At 31.7% G+C, this 19,293-nt stretch overlaps 1 protein-coding gene across 1 annotated transcript; it reads left to right on the top strand.

Annotated features, from left to right (window-relative positions):
- Window positions 1–8,265: 8,265 nt before the first annotated feature.
- On the top strand, window positions 8,266–8,487 carry K441DRAFT_549444 (uncharacterized protein; the record flags this gene model as incomplete). Its single annotated transcript, XM_067643004.1, has 1 exon — window positions 8,266–8,487. A coding segment is annotated over one exon (222 nt), but the record flags the coding sequence as incomplete, so codon positions are not given.
- Between the last annotated feature and the right edge of the window lie 10,806 nt (window positions 8,488–19,293).

Genomic DNA, 19,293 nt, shown 5'->3' with positions numbered 1-19,293 from the left:
ATTACCCTATAGGTTATAAAGAACTATCTAACTAGTTTTATCCCCTATTATAGAGCCTAAAAGAGAGTAAGAATGCTAGCTTACTATTCCCTTAGCGGGGTAGTTATTTAAGGCCGCAACTGCTAAAACGCCTAGGGCCGTAAGTATTTAAGTTTATAGGTTGTTATTACTTAATAAGCTAATATTAATCTACTATCCATTATCGCCACTATAGATTCTCTTTATAGTATAATAGGCCGAGCCGCCTAACTTAACTTTAGTTTTATATTCAGCTATCTCTATAGCTTTTTCTATATAGGCTACCTAAGAATATGCTTTTAATATACCAGTGCCGCCGGAAATAGAAAACCCGCTAGCATTTAAGAGGAAACCATTCTGCAGATCCGCTAAGCTAGGTTTTAATACTATATAGGATTTTTGATCTTTTCCATCGGAATTATATAAAAGAATATTAGCTTTATTTTTATCTGTATTGTTTTTAATAATCGTTTTAATTAAGTCTTAGCCTTTAAAAGAATCGACTATAAAAGTAAGAGTAGTAAGTATCTAATAATCTCCTAGTCTATTCTGCTCAATATCAGTCTCTATAAGCCTAGTTAAGTCATTTTAAAGAAGATTAATAGGTGCGTGGAAATCCCTATTTAAGCTAAATGCGATAAGGGCGTTTTCTAGAAATGGTGTGGCCGCTATATAATATATAAGCATAAAAATATATATACTAAGAATTTCCATTTTAGTTGTTTTTAAAAGAATTAATAAACTAATATCGTTTAGATTCGTAGATCTAATATCTAAAAGTTAGATTAGATTAAAGTTTTATTCTTTATAAATAAAAGCTAAAGTATATAGATATTTAAATTTCAATTACAGCAGCTTTTGAATTTAAGGGCATTACGAAAGTACGGGATGCGAGAAAAGGAGCAAGGGCTAGGCTATGAATTTTATACGCAATTTGCACTATAACTAAGGTGGTTAAGTAATTATTACGGGACCTTAGGATAAAACAAATGTAGCCTTTTATATAATGTCAAATAGGGGTTAAAATTAGGAGGCGTATAAGGTAATCCCCTCGCTAATATAGCTCTAGGCACGACCAGCTTCACCCCCCCCATTTAGTAAGCGCTGCGAGATTTTAAATATTTAGTATATACTTATAACGCATAGGGAATGATTTAAATAAAGAGGAAGATAGCTTAGGTTTTTTCATATAGAAAAATATTTAATAGTCAGTTATATATATATTAGGAGTTAAGAGTTAACTTAACCTTTTTATAAAGGACCCTGCGATTAGTGGCAGCCTTAGTGCATTAGGCGTTATAGAGCCCCGTAGTAAAACAACGGCCATCTTTTTAATTACTTTTCTATTCCTATAAGGAATAATTTACTTAGTTAAGAAAGAGTTTAGATTCCTAGCATCCTACTACCTATAAAAAACTATACGTAATTAACAAGTTTTAAACCTCTTAATTATTGCGCCTTATAGTAATATATAATACTTAAAAGCCTTAGTAAGTGCCTAACTAGCTCATCTAGGGTTAGCTTAAGCAGTAAACGTATACTCTTTTACACTGCTTCTTACGCTAATCTCAATTTATTAGTAGTAGATTTAGGAGGTAGATTAAAATAAGGTCACCTTAAGGTGCTAAATTTTTATTTTAATATTTTAAAGGTTATAACCACATTGCTTTAAAAATGTTTTATGCCCAGATTAAATACTAGTATAAATAAACAAGCAGTAGATAATACTTAAGGATGGAATATTAATAGGAGCTAGCGTTAGTGGCGAATTTATAATCTAAGCTTAAACCTATTAGAGCTAACGATTTATGGTCACTTTACGACAGCCCGCACTACTACCTGTTATTAATTCTAACTTTATCTAGTAACTGAGGTCTTTTACTTCTAAGCGGACTATAACTTCTTAGGTAAGAATAAGCTCCAATTAAGTATAATAAATAATACGGCATCTTCTAGCGTTTGCATTTTCCTTAAGTTATACTATTACTGCTAGTCCCTACCGGTCGCAACGTGGTTAAAGTAGTAGCTAATACTTTTTCTATATAAGGCTGGATCTCTCTTATATTTAAAAATCTGTTTTTCCTTTTAACAACAAACTTCTACGCTTAATCTATAGTTGGGATAAAACAGAACTAATAAAATCATAGTAATTCTGAAATTTCGCCGTTATGGTTTCAAGCCTTATAGAAATCCGCCCTCTTAAAAAGGAATGCCTTAAATAGCGTAATACTATACGGAAAGATTTAAGCAATGGTGACTTTTTAGATTTAGTATAAAGTTACGAAATACTTATAGAAGAATATCTCGGTCTATTAAGCAGCCTAAAACCAGACCTAGCTTTTAAGGCAATTATAAGAATATAGTTAAAGGGCATTAAACCTTTTATAGCTCTATTAGGAAAGCTACCTTAAGCTTTTAAACATCTTATCCGCTTCCTTTATAAGTCCTACTACTCTATTAGCTGCTTATATAAGAAGTACTAACACTATAAGTTGGCTTTAAGAGAATGTCTTAGGGATCTTACGGCTTACCTCGCTTGTTATAATAAAGAACAATTAGAAGAATAGCGAAATATTATAAGCGATAAGTATAACAGCCTTATCTATATAACTCCAGAAGTTAAAAGACTCTTTTATAGATTAGCCTTATTAGCTAAGAGTAACAAACTAGAGTAAATACAATTCCTTTACCGATCGCTAGGCTCGAAATAACCATTTAAAAAGCCCGTTACTTTATTTTTTAAGGGATTTCCCACTATAGATGCGGAAAGCCAACAAATTAATATAGCATTTGTAATTATGCATATTAATCTCTTTTAAGGGCGACTTATAGATTTGCAAACTTTTTAACGTTGCTTTCTTAAACAGCTTTAAAATTATATTTAATAGGATAACTCTTTACGGAAGAACTTTGGGATACATTTGGCCATTATAAATGTTACGCCTTTATATCGCCCACTAACCAACTTTATAGGTTCTAGGAGCCTTGCGTCTAATCTAGCATTTTCAACTTTAAAAGTCGTCCTTTACTACAAAAGAAAAGAGAACGCACTCCCTTACGTTTATATCCTCTTATCCTTTTTGCTTTGCCTAACTATATTAAATAGGGGTGCAATTATCGCAAATAAGGCCCCTTAGAAGGACATTTGCATATTTATTAACAGTTTAAGTTATAATCCTAATTCTTAAGCAGAGCCTAGACTTAAGAGTATTAAAGACCTTTTACCTAAAGATTATATCATATATGGCCAGTTTTGGGCTCAGGAGTATCCTAATGAAAAATGGTTTAAAGCGAGCTATAAGCACGAGATAGTTGCGGAGCGTTCCTTAATGGAGGTGCGCCGTATTAAACGAATAAGGTGGCTAATTAAAGAAATTATAACAGTAAGTATACAGGCTGCTAATGGAATTCTGCTAATATATTTAGCGTAAACAATAGATACATTACGATAGAATTAGTTAGTGGGTCCCTATAATATCTAGGGGGTATAATGCTAAAAAGCAGCATTTTATATAGCTTTATACTATATAAGATCTAATAATTTAGCGTATAGCCTTGTCTATTATAACTTCCTTATTATCCTCACTAACCTCATTTCCTAATTTATTAAAAATGCTGTAGATTTATCTCTGGAAGTCTCGTTAAGAATATATTCTATATAATAATCTCTTTCTAAATCAGATTTCTCTTCTTCTTTACTAGTAAATTTACTTTCTACTATATAATATTATAATAGACTACTAGCACTGCGCTAAAACTTAAGATTGTCGCCTAAGAGGCTCCGAGATAGGATTAACCCTACCCTTATATATCTCGGATACCTTAATTTCCATAAATTTAGGATTAAGTTGCTTATTTAATTTATAGACACCAAAAAGGTCTATTATAAGTTGTGAGTTTAGCTATAATTGCTAGTAGGAATAGATAAGCCCTGCTATGCCGCAATTATATATTATAATAATAACGCGCGGGCTATCTCTAACAATTCCCACAGAGTCTAATAGGTTAGCCTTTATCCTTAGCTAAAAGTATGCTATAGGTAGGTTTTAAAGTCCGCACTAAATATAAAACGGGTAAGTTTAAACAAGCTATTTAGATAAAAGATAAATCCTAAAGGGTCCTATCTTAGTTAATTAGCATCTTTATAAATGTCCTTTAGATAAATTATTTTTAAGCGACGCTCTTTAACAGCTCCGTACGTTAAAGAATTTTTTATTTCCCCAATTAAATAAATGGCATACTTGATGCCCTCTAGAGTATTAGCAAATTTTAAATGCGTACCAGAATCTAAATCTATAAAAATTAACTTATTACCTATTATAGCTTCCTATTTAAGTCCATATATGCCTTTAGGGCCTCTAAGTTAGCCACGTAAGCTATAATAGTTAGGCTTAGGGGTTGGAGACTAAATAGTATTATGGGGCGGTAAAGCATTTAAAGGCTCTTCTAGACTAAAGTATAGAGATAATAAAGAATATAGCGCTACTAAGTTAGTCTATTCGCATTAGTTGGGATAATTATTATTAATATTGCTATTAATCGCGCTGGTGTTATTAAGGTCGCTAGTGCCGTTAATGTAGTTAAAGTCTGGGCGTCTAAAAAAAAGCAAAGAAAATAAGTATTTTAGCTGTAAAAGATATAAGGGAGCGCTTGGGATCCTTATTCTTTACATTATATAAAGTTAGCAAGAAGAGGTATCTACTGTTAAAATCCCGCGAACTTTTAGAAGGCTTACTATATCTTAACTTAATTTATAAAGAGTTGGTAGTTAGTTCTGGGATAGGCTATAGGGTAATTAGCTTAGGTTAAAATATCTTTTTATTAGCCTCTTGCTCTCTTTATACTTCTTATTTAAGTTTAGTATTATTAATATTAAATAGTTCCTTAGGTCTACGTTTATAAATACCGGCTTAAATTCCATTTAGTTTATCCTAATAGTAATAGATTTTATTGGTTTTAAATCCTAGCTTAAAAGCGAGACTAGTAAATTTAAACAAGCTAAAGGGTGGCAGTTCGTTCACCCTATACGCCTTAAGCTTTACTCCTCTATAGGACGCTAAAGAATTTTTACCTTTATTTGGCTTAGGGTAGTAGCGGATAATAGAAAGACAGAGCTGTAGGTAACCCTATTCCTTACTCTAAGATTTAGTTATACATATATAATATTTATCCTATATCCTAAATTAAACGATATAATAACCACTTTGTTGCGCCTGGCCTGTATAGCACTTTTTTATTACCGTAATGGTTAAATCTTTAACCTTAGGTGGTAAAAGCGACCTTATCCTTTTTATAACCACGCCAATGTAGTTAGCATCCTTAAAAAATGTATATAAGGTAAATATTATTCTATTTACTAATAAGACGTTTATAAGGAATTGTAAGCGCTAATATAGATTGTCTAACTTAGGAAAGACAGCTTTAGAACTAAAGAGAGATTAGATTACTTCCCTATTTCTATAGCACTAATTTAGCGTAAGAGACCCTAGTAGCCGCACTGTAGTTTTATTAGCGAATACGCTAAGGGACTTATCCCCCCCTATTATATATATCTATACTTAATAAATCTTATAAATATAGTTAAAGAGTTCCTAGAAGTTTATAAGTAAAGATATAATTAAAATTGTATATAACTAATAAACTTCTCTACACTTCTAGCTTATAAAAGCGCGTATAAATCTAAGATAGAATTCCTTCTATAATCTAGAAAACGGAAGGAGCTTATCTAAAGGGTTAATAAACCACCTATTACGCTAAATTTGTTTAAATACTTTCTTCTTATTAGGGCTTAATCTAGCTAGCCACCTACGCTCTTTATCTTTATTATTACGCTTCTAATAGAATTTTATATATAGATACTTTTCCCTATCGTAAGGGTCCTAGGGGTTTGCATAAGCTAAGTAAATATAGGCCTCTATTTCTAGAGAAATACCTTTTTAAGTTAGTAATTTTTCAGCTTAATACTGGTAAGCGTACTAGTTATATAAAAGTTAACTATCTACCACTAATCTCCTAGCAGCGGAAATGCCTATTTTATAGCCTTAGTAAAGTCTCGTTTATATAAATATACTAAATTAAAGTTCTTAAGAAACGAAAGCCTAGAAAAGGCTCTAATCTAGAATAAGTCTAAGGCCACTCTTTTAGATTGCGCAACCGTAGCATCCAAGTTATGTTTTTCAATTTTCGCGGGTATACGATTCCCCTCATTAGCATAAAAGCAGCCAGCTTTAAATATCCCCACTAACCTTTTAATATTACCTTTATCCAAAAGTTTAAGAGATAAATTAAAGTGTAGATGCTTTAGATTTACCTTAGCTGACCTAAGGAAATTCTTAAGTTTATTCTATAAAATGTTATTATTTATCGCGAAATAGAGTTAAGAAGAATTGTAAAGGAATCTTGGGATAAAGTCTATTTAACCTTAATAAAACAATATGGAAGAGTGTGGCCAAAAATACAACCCCTCTATAAAATTATAAAGATTTATATAGACTTGGTTTAAAAAGGATTTTAAAACAAAAAATCCTTATTATAGCTTCGCATTCACAAACGGATTAGATCCGGATATTTCGCAATTAAAAGGACTAGGTTATTTCTTACGGAGACCGGCTTTACAGTATAACTAGTAACTTAACTAATTTAATATCCTAATTCCCTTCTCTAATTATTCTTATTGGGAGAAGAGCGAAAATAAAAGTATTAAAAGAAGTGTTTCCAGAAAATAACTACTTAAGACGATAAGGGCAAGGCATAGCTGCTTTTAACCTCAACTTATTAATAGCTTACTTAAATAGGCCGCTGCTATTTGCTAATATTAATCTTAAAGATACCTATATAGAAAATAATTAACTCCTAAGCTATAGTTGTAAGATTGGGAGATAAAGGGTAAAGTAGATAGAGGAAGCTTGCGAACTTGGTCTAAAGGACGTCGTTAATACGGTACTAGCTAGACTTATATTCCTTTTCGCCGACCTTATTTATATTTTTATAAACGACTTTAATAGTACTAATAAAGCAATATTGTAAGTTATAACGTGGGTATAGATGGGTCCGGCGTTAAGTTTAACTCAACCTCGCGTAATTATAGTTATATTAGGCGAACTCTGGGATATAAATTCCATTACTTAAAATCTACCTAATTTCCATTAATCATTCTCTAGCATTAGAGTCGTTAACTTACTAAATACCTCCAAACTATTCCTAGTTGCTTACTATCTTATACTTAAAGATGTATTACTTAATAAAGCCAATACTACTTATTAGGCTTACATTAACTAACAGCTTTTCTTCTCTACAGCCTACCTTAACGCCTTCTTTAAAGGAGCATTTAAATATATAGCCAGTACTAATTTTAAGGAATTCGACTTCATCCGCGCGTTAAGAGGGGATAATTAGGTTAGAAACGACTTTTATTACCACTTAGGAGTCTTCCTAAACCAATACGCGGGTAACGAGGCGTCTATAAAATTTATCGTCTTATTTATAGCTTCGTATATAGTTCTAAACAGCTTACCTCCTAAAATGCATTATAGGTATTCTTCTTTCTTACTACACTCTTCGCTAACTATAGCAGATTTTAACCCCCGTTCCGTTTTTAGAGCCCTATATTATTTCTAATACTATAAAGCATTTCTAGCCCTTTTAGCGGAGGGTATATAGCCTCTAAATAAATGGTGCAAACTTATTAAGGAGAGAGTAGCTACTATATTAAGAGAATTAATAATAAGTGATACTTTTACTTATAAACTACATATCTAGAGCCTACGATCGCTCTGTTAGAACTAGAGTCGTTTTAAAACTATAAGGATATGTCTTTTTTATCTTTATAGGAAACCTAAATATATTCTATTTTACGGTTATATAGTATATAATACTTATATTTATATATTTAGCTAACTATCCTCTAATATAGAATACCTCTATTATTTATTAATATGCCTTCTTTGTTAGATTGATACATAGCTTAAAGTTAGGCTAAAACCTCTAACTGCTAGTACCCGTTTACTTATTATAGATAGGGGTAGAATCTAAGGTTTATTTTCCCTTAAGGCATTAAAGGTTTTAGAATAATATTAAAATCTACCTTACCCTCTGTAGGACGATTTTAATTTTGTGCTCGGGACAAGCTCTAGTAGTCTCGCCATTCTTATATAGTGTCGCGTATTTCGAAGCGTTTAAGATTACATTAAGATTTTTGATAAGCTTAGGAGATATGTATTTGTATTTTAGAATAACTATAGGCGTTCCTTATTCGCGCGTGTCCTATATTTCTTCGCTTCCCTATTAAGGGACAGTTGTTACGGAAACCTAGAGATAAAGGCGTGCGTTAAAAATGCTTACGGAGTAAATAGTTGTATATTTGGTGCTATAGAGTTAGGGATTACAGGGATAAAGGTTGCTATTACAGCTATTACGGTCTCCGACTTAAAATTATGTATATTATCTAATTATAATAGCGTTGGTGCGTGACGGAAGGAATACGGTATGTTTGGTATCTATATAATGCACAGCTTAATCTAATATATTATTCTAGGCTATTGGCACTTTAGGCCATATAACGCTAATAATAAGTTCTTAATTTATAACGCGTATGTTCGATCTCCCTATACGTCTCTTACTAATTTTTTCATAGTGCTAAAGCTACCTCCGTAGCACTATTGTATTTCCTAGCTAAATATATCGCTAGCTTAGGGTTTATTTAAGACGCTAAAGTAGGGAAATATAACAATCCTATAGACCTAGCAGAGTAGGAGTTAAGGGTAATATAGGACGTTAAACTAGACTTTATAGTATTAATTAGAACTAGATTTGCCTAGCTACCTAAGTCTCTAGTTATTTACTAAATAATACTTAGTTTTAAAAATAGATTTATCCTTTAATTAATCCGGTCTTAGGCGGAATTATAATATAGGTAAAACTACTAGAACGACCACTAAAATCGATTACTAGAAGAAACTTAAGGTAAATACTTCCGTATTAATATGCCTCTTAATAAAGAACCCAATTTAGATAAAGTAGAGAAAATGCCAGAACTTTAATAATTAGCCTCTAGCTTTTTTAGTACCTATGATTTTCTAAGCATTACACGTGCCATTTTCTCTGCCTCCTTTTTTTTTAAACTAGACCAGGTTTTATGTTATAGGGATTAATATATATATACTAGGTCTATATAATATTAGAGCCTAAATCGCCGCGCTCTAATTACTAGAATTCTACAAGAGTATCCCACTGCAGCGTTTACTACAGATTAATATATTAGTCTTAGTTATATTAACGAGCGTAACCTATATATAAGCTACGGGCTCTATAGGAAAGCTATAAGTTTCTCTATATACTACCCAAGTTAAGTTATAAGGATATACTTGCGATTTAACCAGTTATATAAGCAAGCTATTAGTGGGTTTCCCTAAACTATATTATAGTTTATAAAACGGTAAAAGCTTTATACTTAGTTTAGCAGGTCTAATCACCATAACCCAAATTATTTAATTTTAGGTAAATGTGATTGCAATATTAGGAGTAATTATAAGAGAAGTCTATTATTAAAAGAAAAGCGTATAAGTAAAAGAGTGCGCCTAGCTGCAAAGACAAGAAATAATTTGCGTCCTCCGATCCCACTAGAATCTTACCACCTTCTTAAATTATCTTAAAAGTCAATATTGCGTTAATACGGAGGTAATATCTATTAATGGAGTTGGTCCTACAAAGAAGTAATTTTAGTTAAATTCCGCTGTAAGAATATAAATATTTACCTTTTTTAATTGAAAATAGCATTACGTCTGACCAGCTTAATATCCTATATAGGTTGTCTTTATTGGTAGAAGTAATATAGGCAATATAGGCATAACAGACAATTTCGGATCTTCTTCTTTAAAGGAGATTGTAATGTAGTACTAGTATTAAATGATTGAGGTTAAGTCAGGGAAGTTATGGTTAAGTTTTACTGCAATTAATTACAGAAAAAGGCACCTTTTTATCTTGGGTTAAATACTCCGCCACACTGTAGACGATTGCATGCTCCTAACTATAGCCTATCTTAAAAGTGCACTAACTTATAATAGGTTATAGGTCTATAAAGATTAGATCGACGGTGCATTTTTATCCGCGCTAGCCTTGCGCGCGCTTAGCCTTCTATAGTTTTAAGACTAGGTACCGCAAACTTCTACCTTCTAAGAAATTAATAGCTTTATACTTCTAGACAACTACAAATTCCACACCCTTATATAAAATTTCTTAAGGGGAGTAGAGTAATAAATTTTAAAGCATTTTAAGTGGCTCTAGCGGGCGCTCTTTTGGCCAATTTTATTATCTGCCTTATATACTGCGTTAAGATTCTATATAAACCTAACGCTAGTTAAACCGGTATTCTTACCTTAGTAAGTATAGCCACTTTTTAAAGGTGTAGCGTTAAGCTTCTAAGTTTAACCCTATATTAGAATTACTAGGGACGCAGAGTCTTACCGTTAGCGTTGGTATAACGTACTACTGTATTAGTAAGGAGCTAGATTGCGAAGACCTACTACTTAAATTAGCTAGTATTTTTCTAGCAGGAGTTTAAGGCCTCTAATAAGTAGACTATATATTAAGATTTATACTTCCTAGCAGCATTAAGCCTGGCTTAATTATTGGTCTAATATTCGGAATTACCACGGTTATTATTTTTTTCACCTACGTTTTTGGTAATGAAAGATAGGTCTCTACTACTGTATAAGTTATATTGGCTGCTCTATACTATATCTTCTTCTTAATCCCGTTCGCTTTTTTATGCCTTCTTTTCTCTTAAACTTAGGATCTACTAGCAGCTATATAGGTAGAAAAAGGCAAAGTATATTTAGAGTGTATAATAGTATTGTCTTATTCTAGTGTTATGGGTTTAATTACAATTCCTATAGCGTATTAATTGAACGTATATTAAGTTCCAGTAGTCTAAGAATAGTTACGCAGCAGATTTTAGTAGGCCCCTATATATTTTGCGGCGTATAGCAATTATAAGGGGCCATTTTACTCCTTTAATATAAATATAGGTCCATAGCCTTTTGTTCTGCGGTATAGCTAACTATAGAAATAATTGTAACCTATATAAGTAAAATATATAAGTCCCTAAACCGTCTCCGAAATAAAATTCGCACCCTAATAGCTTAGCCTACTAGAAGGTAAGTCGATTTGCAAAGAGTATTTCATTTCTTCTGTTTTATTAATAGTTAATAATATAGCCACAATAGCCAACGACCACTTTTAGAAGAGGATAGGAATGTGGCATTTATAGAAGAAAATACCTAAAACGAGCCAATATATAATATGCAGCGAGGAAGTTACATAGCTTCTAATACTAGCCATTCTTTAGTAAGAAGGGACGAGAATATAGCTAGACCTTAGCCTCTTTAAGAGTGTATAGAAGATAGGACGTAAGACCTCTAAGATATATCCCCTAAAGGAAGAGTATATATAGCTTCCGGCATTAAATATAGCGCTTTACCGGCAAGTATAATTCGCCTTATTACGTCTTAGAAGCCTATTAAACACAATAAATTAGTGGAAAATGTATATTTTAGAAGATAAACGCGTGCGGCTAAAAATAAAGCTTAATTATAGGACAATATGTATAAGTATAGTAAATATTATCTACAAAGCTTAGCAAGGAAAAATGTTTAGTTTCATAGTTAGAAAATATCTTAATAATTTATAGAAAACCTTCTTATACGAATTAAGACCAAATAATAGACTGATTCTGCCCATTACGCCCCCCTAGGTCTTAATTATTATGCGTATTAAGCATTAACTAAGCCCATTACTACTATTCCTCTTCCGCAAAGCTTACGCCCTGCGGCTCCTCTATTGCTAAGCCCGACGCTATTCTGCTATTACTTATAGCGTATAAAGATTTATTATCGGCGGCTGGCCTTTAAGTATCTACGTAATTAATTAAAGTGGGAGATTGTTAAACCGCTATATAGTCTAATATATACATACTCTAACCACTAATAACCTGCGCTTCCGTAGTAATTATTAAATTAATTACCTAGTTTAATATTATAATTAAACCCTCTAATATAGATAGTAAAACGTTTATTAATAAAGGTGCGGCTTATAACGTAAGATTTTTAAATAGTGCTGGATTTAGCGTATAGGGCGGACTATTTACTAGTAAAGTTCCTTAGGAGTAGCGGGCATGATTTTATAGGATATATTTTCTAAGGTAAAATATTGCAATTAGGACCAGAAGTACTCCCGTAGCAGATATCGCTATAATAGTAGTAATTGTTAGTAATAATAAGGTAGGGGTATTAGCAAAATTTATACTTATAGTTATTATAAACTAAATTAAAGCTAATATATACGCGGGTCTAGTAAACGTAAGGGACTTAATAGGGGTATAACTAGACAAAGACCGTAGATAGGAAGAGACACTAGAATTTAAAGCTACTATAAAAGAAATACTAATAGCACTACTTTAGGCGCTAAGTAAAGTTAATCTTAAGGTACTTAGGGTTAGGGGTGTCTAACGCGTTACGGTGCTCGTTATAAATAACTATACTAAATTTAGTAAGGTTAATAGCGATAGTAAAAATAGTAACGGTGTTAATAATAGTGCGAGAGGTATAGGGAGTATAGGGAGTAAGAAGGTACCAGAGGGAGATTATACAGTAGATATATTTATAAAGAATAAGGAAATTGTAAAAGAGGTAAAGTATAGCAATAAAAATAGGATGGAGAACGTTATAGAGGTCGTAGGTATAAAAAAGGATATTAAGGATAGTATTAAGGACGTAGAGGATAATATTATAGTTAATAGTAGCGTGCCTAGGGATTATAGAATACTTCTTCTAGTAGAGAGAGTAGTTTAATTTGTTTTAGAGCTATAAAAAGCCCTAATAGATATATTTAAAGATAGGCAATTCGTCCTCTATAAGGTTAAAGTTGTATTAAATATCGCTATAGTAGATAGGTTTGTGCTAGCTAATAATCCTAAACTTGGATTATATAATGCGATAATATTCGTAGTACTATTTACCTATGCTATAAATCTTCAGTTAGTTTATATGTCGCTAATATCTTAAAGAAAACTTATAAAGCGTAAATACGCTATACTTTATAAAATACAGCGCAAAAATAAGTAGAGATATTATAATTTCTTTTCCGAATATAATAGACTATAGGTTAGGATATGGTTATAGTTTTCATTTATAGACTAAGTATATATAACTAACTCTACTAGTTCTCTGGTATATATAAAACGCTTAAAAGATATAAACAGTTAACGCTATATATATAGCATCCTAGCGCATCTAGTTAGGATACTAACTTTAGATATATGGCTTATATAAATAGCGGGGTTTATAAAAACCGTAGATTGGCGAGTGCGGTATAAGGTACTAGTTTTAGTAAACAGGTATTCTTTATTATTAGTTTAGGCTTATACTATCTAACGGAAAATATACCCTTATAAAACATAGTACGGAAGTTAATATTCTAATAATCCTATAAGGAAGCCCAATAGGCGGTTATTTATTTGCCTGCTTATATACCGCAAGTATCCATAAGCGAAAGTCTACGCCTCTTACGACTAGCAAAGCCTTAACCCTAGCTTTAATGCTAGGGCGCTTATAAGCTCGTCATCTAGTAAAATCGTTTAATGTTTAGATGCTTTCCCACTTACTAGCTCTTTAAATAATTTCCTTAAGTTATTCCCCTACTCCTTCAGCTCTTTTAGTAATACTTTAGCTTATAATACTTTATAATTACTAATTTACTAATCTACTTCTCTAACCTACTATTTTATCTCTATATCCTATAAACGTTTATAATTATCGCAAATCTCTTATAGTTTATTTTGAATCGCATACACTAAACGCGTTGATCCTGTTATGCGTTTTAAATAGTTACGGCATTTAACGTGAGATTGATTTCAGGAGGTAAAGAATAGCATAATAGCTATATATTTAGGGTCCCATTTAACACCAAGCATAATAAGAAGTAATAGTTTAAAGTGATTTTTAAATAAAGTTATAATTCTAGCAGCTATAATCCTTTATATGCTTATAATGTCCCCTACTATTTAATAACGCAAACCTTTTCCAATTGCCACCCTTCTTTTAGCCTATTAATGCCCTTAATATAAAGTCTATTAATATCTAGTACACCTTAGTAGTCTATAGAATGAGATTGTTAATATAACGCTATACCCCTATTACACTCCTTTCTATAGCGTTAAGCTTATTCTATATTATAAGTCTAAGGTTTTATATTTGCTCCTATAGGTTATATAGCTCCTTTATAATATAGGGAGATGCCGCTAATATATAATCTCCTAATTTATAACTTTTTAACTATATAGGTGTAGAAGTAGGGTTAGTAGAATTATCCTTAAGCCCTAATCCTATTACGGGTTCTAATTTAAGCTTGCTAAATAACTAATCGGCGAAAGCATTGAGGTTTTAGGTTTAATCTTAATTTAAATTAAATTCTAAGAGCTCCGAAAGAGTTAGTAGGTCTAGAATATTAAAACTAATAACAGATTTAATAGAATTAAATTTAACTAAATTGGTGGCACTCGGCTTAAGAAATAGCTCGTTATAATTTAGGGTTTCTATATTACTAATAGAGAAAACAATAAACTTATTAGTTAATTTTATACTCGCTAGAAATGCTTTAAGCGCGAAAAAATACATCTATAGCCTCCCTTATGTTATAGGTCAATATAATTAACAACTAAAGATTTCGGTTAGTTTTAGATTCCGCTACTAGCTTTAGTAAATACTAGTAAAATACTATAGAATATAACTAAAGAAGCGGGGTAAGTATTAAAAAATATTAATAGCTGGTTATAGGTGGAGTTGCCGCATTATTATCTATATGGTAATAATAAGACTTAAAATAATGGTATAATAAAAACGTCCTATAAGCGAAGGAATAGGCGTTTTCTATTTTATAGTACTTTTAGGTATTATTTTACACGCTAACATTTATTATATTATAGAGGAATCTTAAAACTAACGCTTGCCTTACCGCCTAGATAAAGAGCAACTACTTAAACGCCTTAAATTTAAGAATAAGAATCTGTTATGGACAATTATTATAAATAAGTATAATAAAGCGGTAGAACCTGGTAGGGAAAGAAGTAAGGACGGCCTAAGCGGTAAGTAGAAGCAGATAAATAAGAAAAAAAAGCAAAACGTAAAGAAGAAAAAGGCGAGAAACAACACAAAACCTACGTAGGATAATGCTGCATATAATTTTTAATATAATGCCCCAATTAGCGACAAACGGGCTCAATTAGAGATGGCGAACAATTTAACTTAGCTTAATTAAATATGTCTATTCTCTCCTACTGCCAGATTCTCTATATCTAGTATAGGTTATAAATAACACTATCCTTATTAATAAGCTAACTCTAGATTGCAGATTACGGAGGATATATTCCTATATCTACTATATAGTTATAAGGAATGCTACTATAGGTTAATCTATAGGGATAGTTATATTAGTGGAGATTTATAGTTATAGTAAATAGAAGAGCTCTTCTATAAACATTCTTAGACGTTTTAAAAATAAAATATAGCATTTTATAGAGGGCAGTTAATTAGTTTAATAAACATGCTAACCCTTAATAAGTAAGACTCGCTATAGGCATAAATATACTAGCGTAAATGCATATAAAATCCCACTTCTTAAGAGGAGACCTAAATTTGGACCACTTTCTAATAGCTTCTTAAGTTTATTATATATAAATATACTAACCAGCCTAGGCCCAGACTATAAGGATCTAGGTCACCATACTTAAATATTTATTAATTATCTACCTTATAGATATTGGGCCCATACCTAATAACTTATTAGGATTAGTTTATAGAGTATTATAACCACATTAGGCACGCTAAAGAACGCTGCTGTTTAGCTAAAGAATGTCTCTACTAAACTAAAAGTGACCTTAAGAAAGCTAAATATAACCTTAAAAGTATTTAGGTTGCTCTAAAAGTAACCTAAAATAAGCTAGAGATAAAACGGGCTTAATATAAAGAAACTATACACTTAATAAAATTAAGATGTAAAGAATTAGAAGTAAGGCTAAAAAAGGCCAAAGCTAAATAGGATAATACTAAGAGGGTCATAGACTGCGCCTATAAAGCCGTAGAAAAGAGTGGTAATATTACAGATAGCTTGCGAGTCGAAATTGCCTAACTCTGGGGTGAGAAGCCTAAAGGAGGGTTAAATGCGGTACTGATAATATTAGACCTTTTAATGGAGCAAGCAATTATAAATTAAAAGGTCGCAATTCTCTAAGAGGTTGTTTACTCTGTAAATCTTAAGTTGTGCCTATAAACCTAGATAAATATAATTATTAACGCAAATCTAGGCTTACAGAGGGAAGTAAAAGAGTTAACTAAATAGCTTAAAGACGCATAACAAGAGATAGCCAATTTGGCGAAAATAATTGAGATTAACACAGCGGATAAGGTAGAGGGAAGAGGTAAAAAGCGGACTTGTAGATTAAACAAGGAATCTTTATAGCGTAAAACCTATAAACTTAAAATTACTATATATTTTTATTATATTAAGACTCCTTAATTTCTTCCAATTTATTACTAAATTCCTATAAGCTTAATTTTACTAACTGCCTCGCTATAATAGCATACTAAGCTAGAGTCTTCGGACTTAGTAAATATAATAAGAACTTCGCCTAATAGGGTTAGTAGAGGTTAAAGGTTGCTTAGATAAATATACGTCTTATAAATTATTATATAAAACGTATAAAGTGTTTTAAAGGAAGCTCTGGGCCTTAGAGGTTTACTTAAAAAAGTAAAGTAGCTAAAAGGGCTTCTTATAGATGTTATAGGGTTCTATTATGCTAACTAATAACTCTTCTAAAGCGCTTATATTAGAGGCCTTACTTACGCAGACGATATTCTTATCTATTGCTAATTATATTTAGTATTTAATTATAAGTTTACCTAAGAATATAAGTATACCAAGTTTTATAAATCCATTATACTTAGAAATAAAGATAGTTTTAATATCGAATTTTAGTATAAGGAACCCTGCTTTTTTTAAGTAAAAAACTGCCTATAGTACCTGCACTTTCTTAGTATAAAATCTATTAGGCTAGGTAATAGCTTACCTCTTTAGTAATTGTAGCAATTTTAGGCTCTTTAGGTTTTATAGGGCAACTAAATACTTAGGCTAGAGTGATCTCTAGGCGATTAAAGACAGTAAATAGCGATCTATTATAGTAAAAAGAATTAAGCATATTAAGAAGGTTTTTATAGTTTGTCCAAAATACTTCTCTATTATAGCTTCGCTTTATTCTAACCACTTAGTAGGGTAATATAACTTCTTGCGTAATCTATATCCTCTCTTGCTTATAAATTCCTATATAGTACCTATTAGGATCTTCTAGTTTTAGCGGAGATAGTTTAACTATAAAAGATAATAATTTGAATAATATAGGAGCCTTTTAGCTTTTTAGTCTGCGCTTACGGCTCTGCCCGGCCGTATCTTTATAATCTCTTATTTACTTAAAAATGCCGCCTCCTAGCGTTTTAAGATCACTGGTATAAGTAGGGAAAAGGGTAACTAGTTGGGGCAAATCCATTCTATTAGCTGACCGTATCGCTTTAGCTTATTCGGGCTATATATAAAAAAGGCCGCCTTAATTTCCTACTCTATATAACTGTTAATGCCGGCTAGCAATAATTTTACTAATTAAGATAATGTCCGAAGTTCACAAGGCATTTAACACCGATATTATTACACTCGCCTCATCTAATTTAACTTTATTACGCTATGCCTCTCTTACAAATAACTAAGAGATATTAGTAATAGGCGATATACCTACCTATAAGATTAATTGAGATTAATGCCATTAATTATAGAGTTAGAGGTAGAAATGGAAGTATAATTGCATTAGAGGCTTAAAACCAATAGTTATAGTTAACCAAAAGCGCCCCAAAGTTGGATTTAAGTTATCGCCTTAAGGAGCTCACTAAGGAGAACGGCCATTTATAATTAGAGATTAAATTTTACTAAGATTGTTTCGGTTTCGCCTAGCAGTTTTAAAATATAGTAGAGCAAATAGCGCAGGAATTATAAATTAAGTATTTTCTTAGCGCAGTTAATCTTAGCGTAGACGAGTTAGTTAGCTAGCGCCTTTTTATAGTTAATACGTTGGAAACTTCTAAGGGTTTAGTTAACAGTCTTTATAAAGCAGTTAATAAGTTTATTCAGAAATAAGGTCTTATTAAAGAAGCTTAGCTAGCATTTTAGGGATTAGGGGACATTTTTAAAAAGTATATACCGCGAGGGATAATATAAAGAATTTAGTTTAGTAAGTAACTATATACCAGTCTCTATGACGTAGGTATACCGCTAATAGAAAAATTTTATTCCGGAATAGCTCTTACGCTATCCCACGACATTTAAATTCTAGACCGCTGGGCTTACATTCTATGTCACTTAGCTTATTTACCTCACTTAGCTAAAAGTCTAACTCTATTAGTCGCACGTTATTACACATTTTTAAGGACATAGCATTACGTATAGTAACGCGCATACTCTTATTCATACTTACTACGGATTTAAGGTTAGCATAGAGATTTATATAATGGTTTAAACTTACTAGAGATTACGATTCTACCTATCCGCGACTCTAGAAGAGCATAAATAATTTCCGGTATATTTAGCTGCCCCTTAATTTTTACCTATCTCCTTCCCTAGCGCACCTATGATAGCGTTTCGCCGTCTTTATAAGTATAAACATTAATATTCTACGACTATTATTAGCTAATATCCACCCTAATAAAAAAAGAGCTCACTTTTTTACCTAACCTTTTAGGCCTTTAACCGGGATTATCTACTTTATAACTAAAACCCTGCTTCCTTTCGTTTTTTATATTATCCTTATTATTATCCTTAAGTAATAGGTTAATTAAATCTCTAATTAACTCTAACTTAGCTGGTTATTTTAATTAGCAGATTTCTTACAATGGGACTATTTCTTACGACCTTTTTCTAAATACCAAACGAGTATAATATCTCTTGTTTTTATCTTAAATAGGCGGTATCTCTATATAAGATCCTTAATATATAAAACGTGACTAGCAATCCTAAAGCCGCTCACAAATATAATAACCGTTCTATACTCCCCAAGATTATGCTATAATCTATATAGGCCTTTAATATAGATAAGGCCACGGTATTCTTTAATTTTTAATTTTCGTAGAGTTAGTTTATCTTGGTTAGGTTTATATACCTAAAGTAGTTGTTTTATAAAGCCCCTCT

This window comes from Cenococcum geophilum, assembly GCF_001692895.1.
Source record: "Cenococcum geophilum 1.58 unplaced genomic scaffold K441scaffold_11, whole genome shotgun sequence".
In the NCBI taxonomy this organism is placed as follows: Eukaryota; Fungi; Ascomycota; class Dothideomycetes; order Gloniales; family Gloniaceae; genus Cenococcum; species Cenococcum geophilum.
The sequence above is the reverse complement of the archived record's forward strand: the minus strand, read 5'-3'. Positions and strand labels throughout refer to the sequence as shown.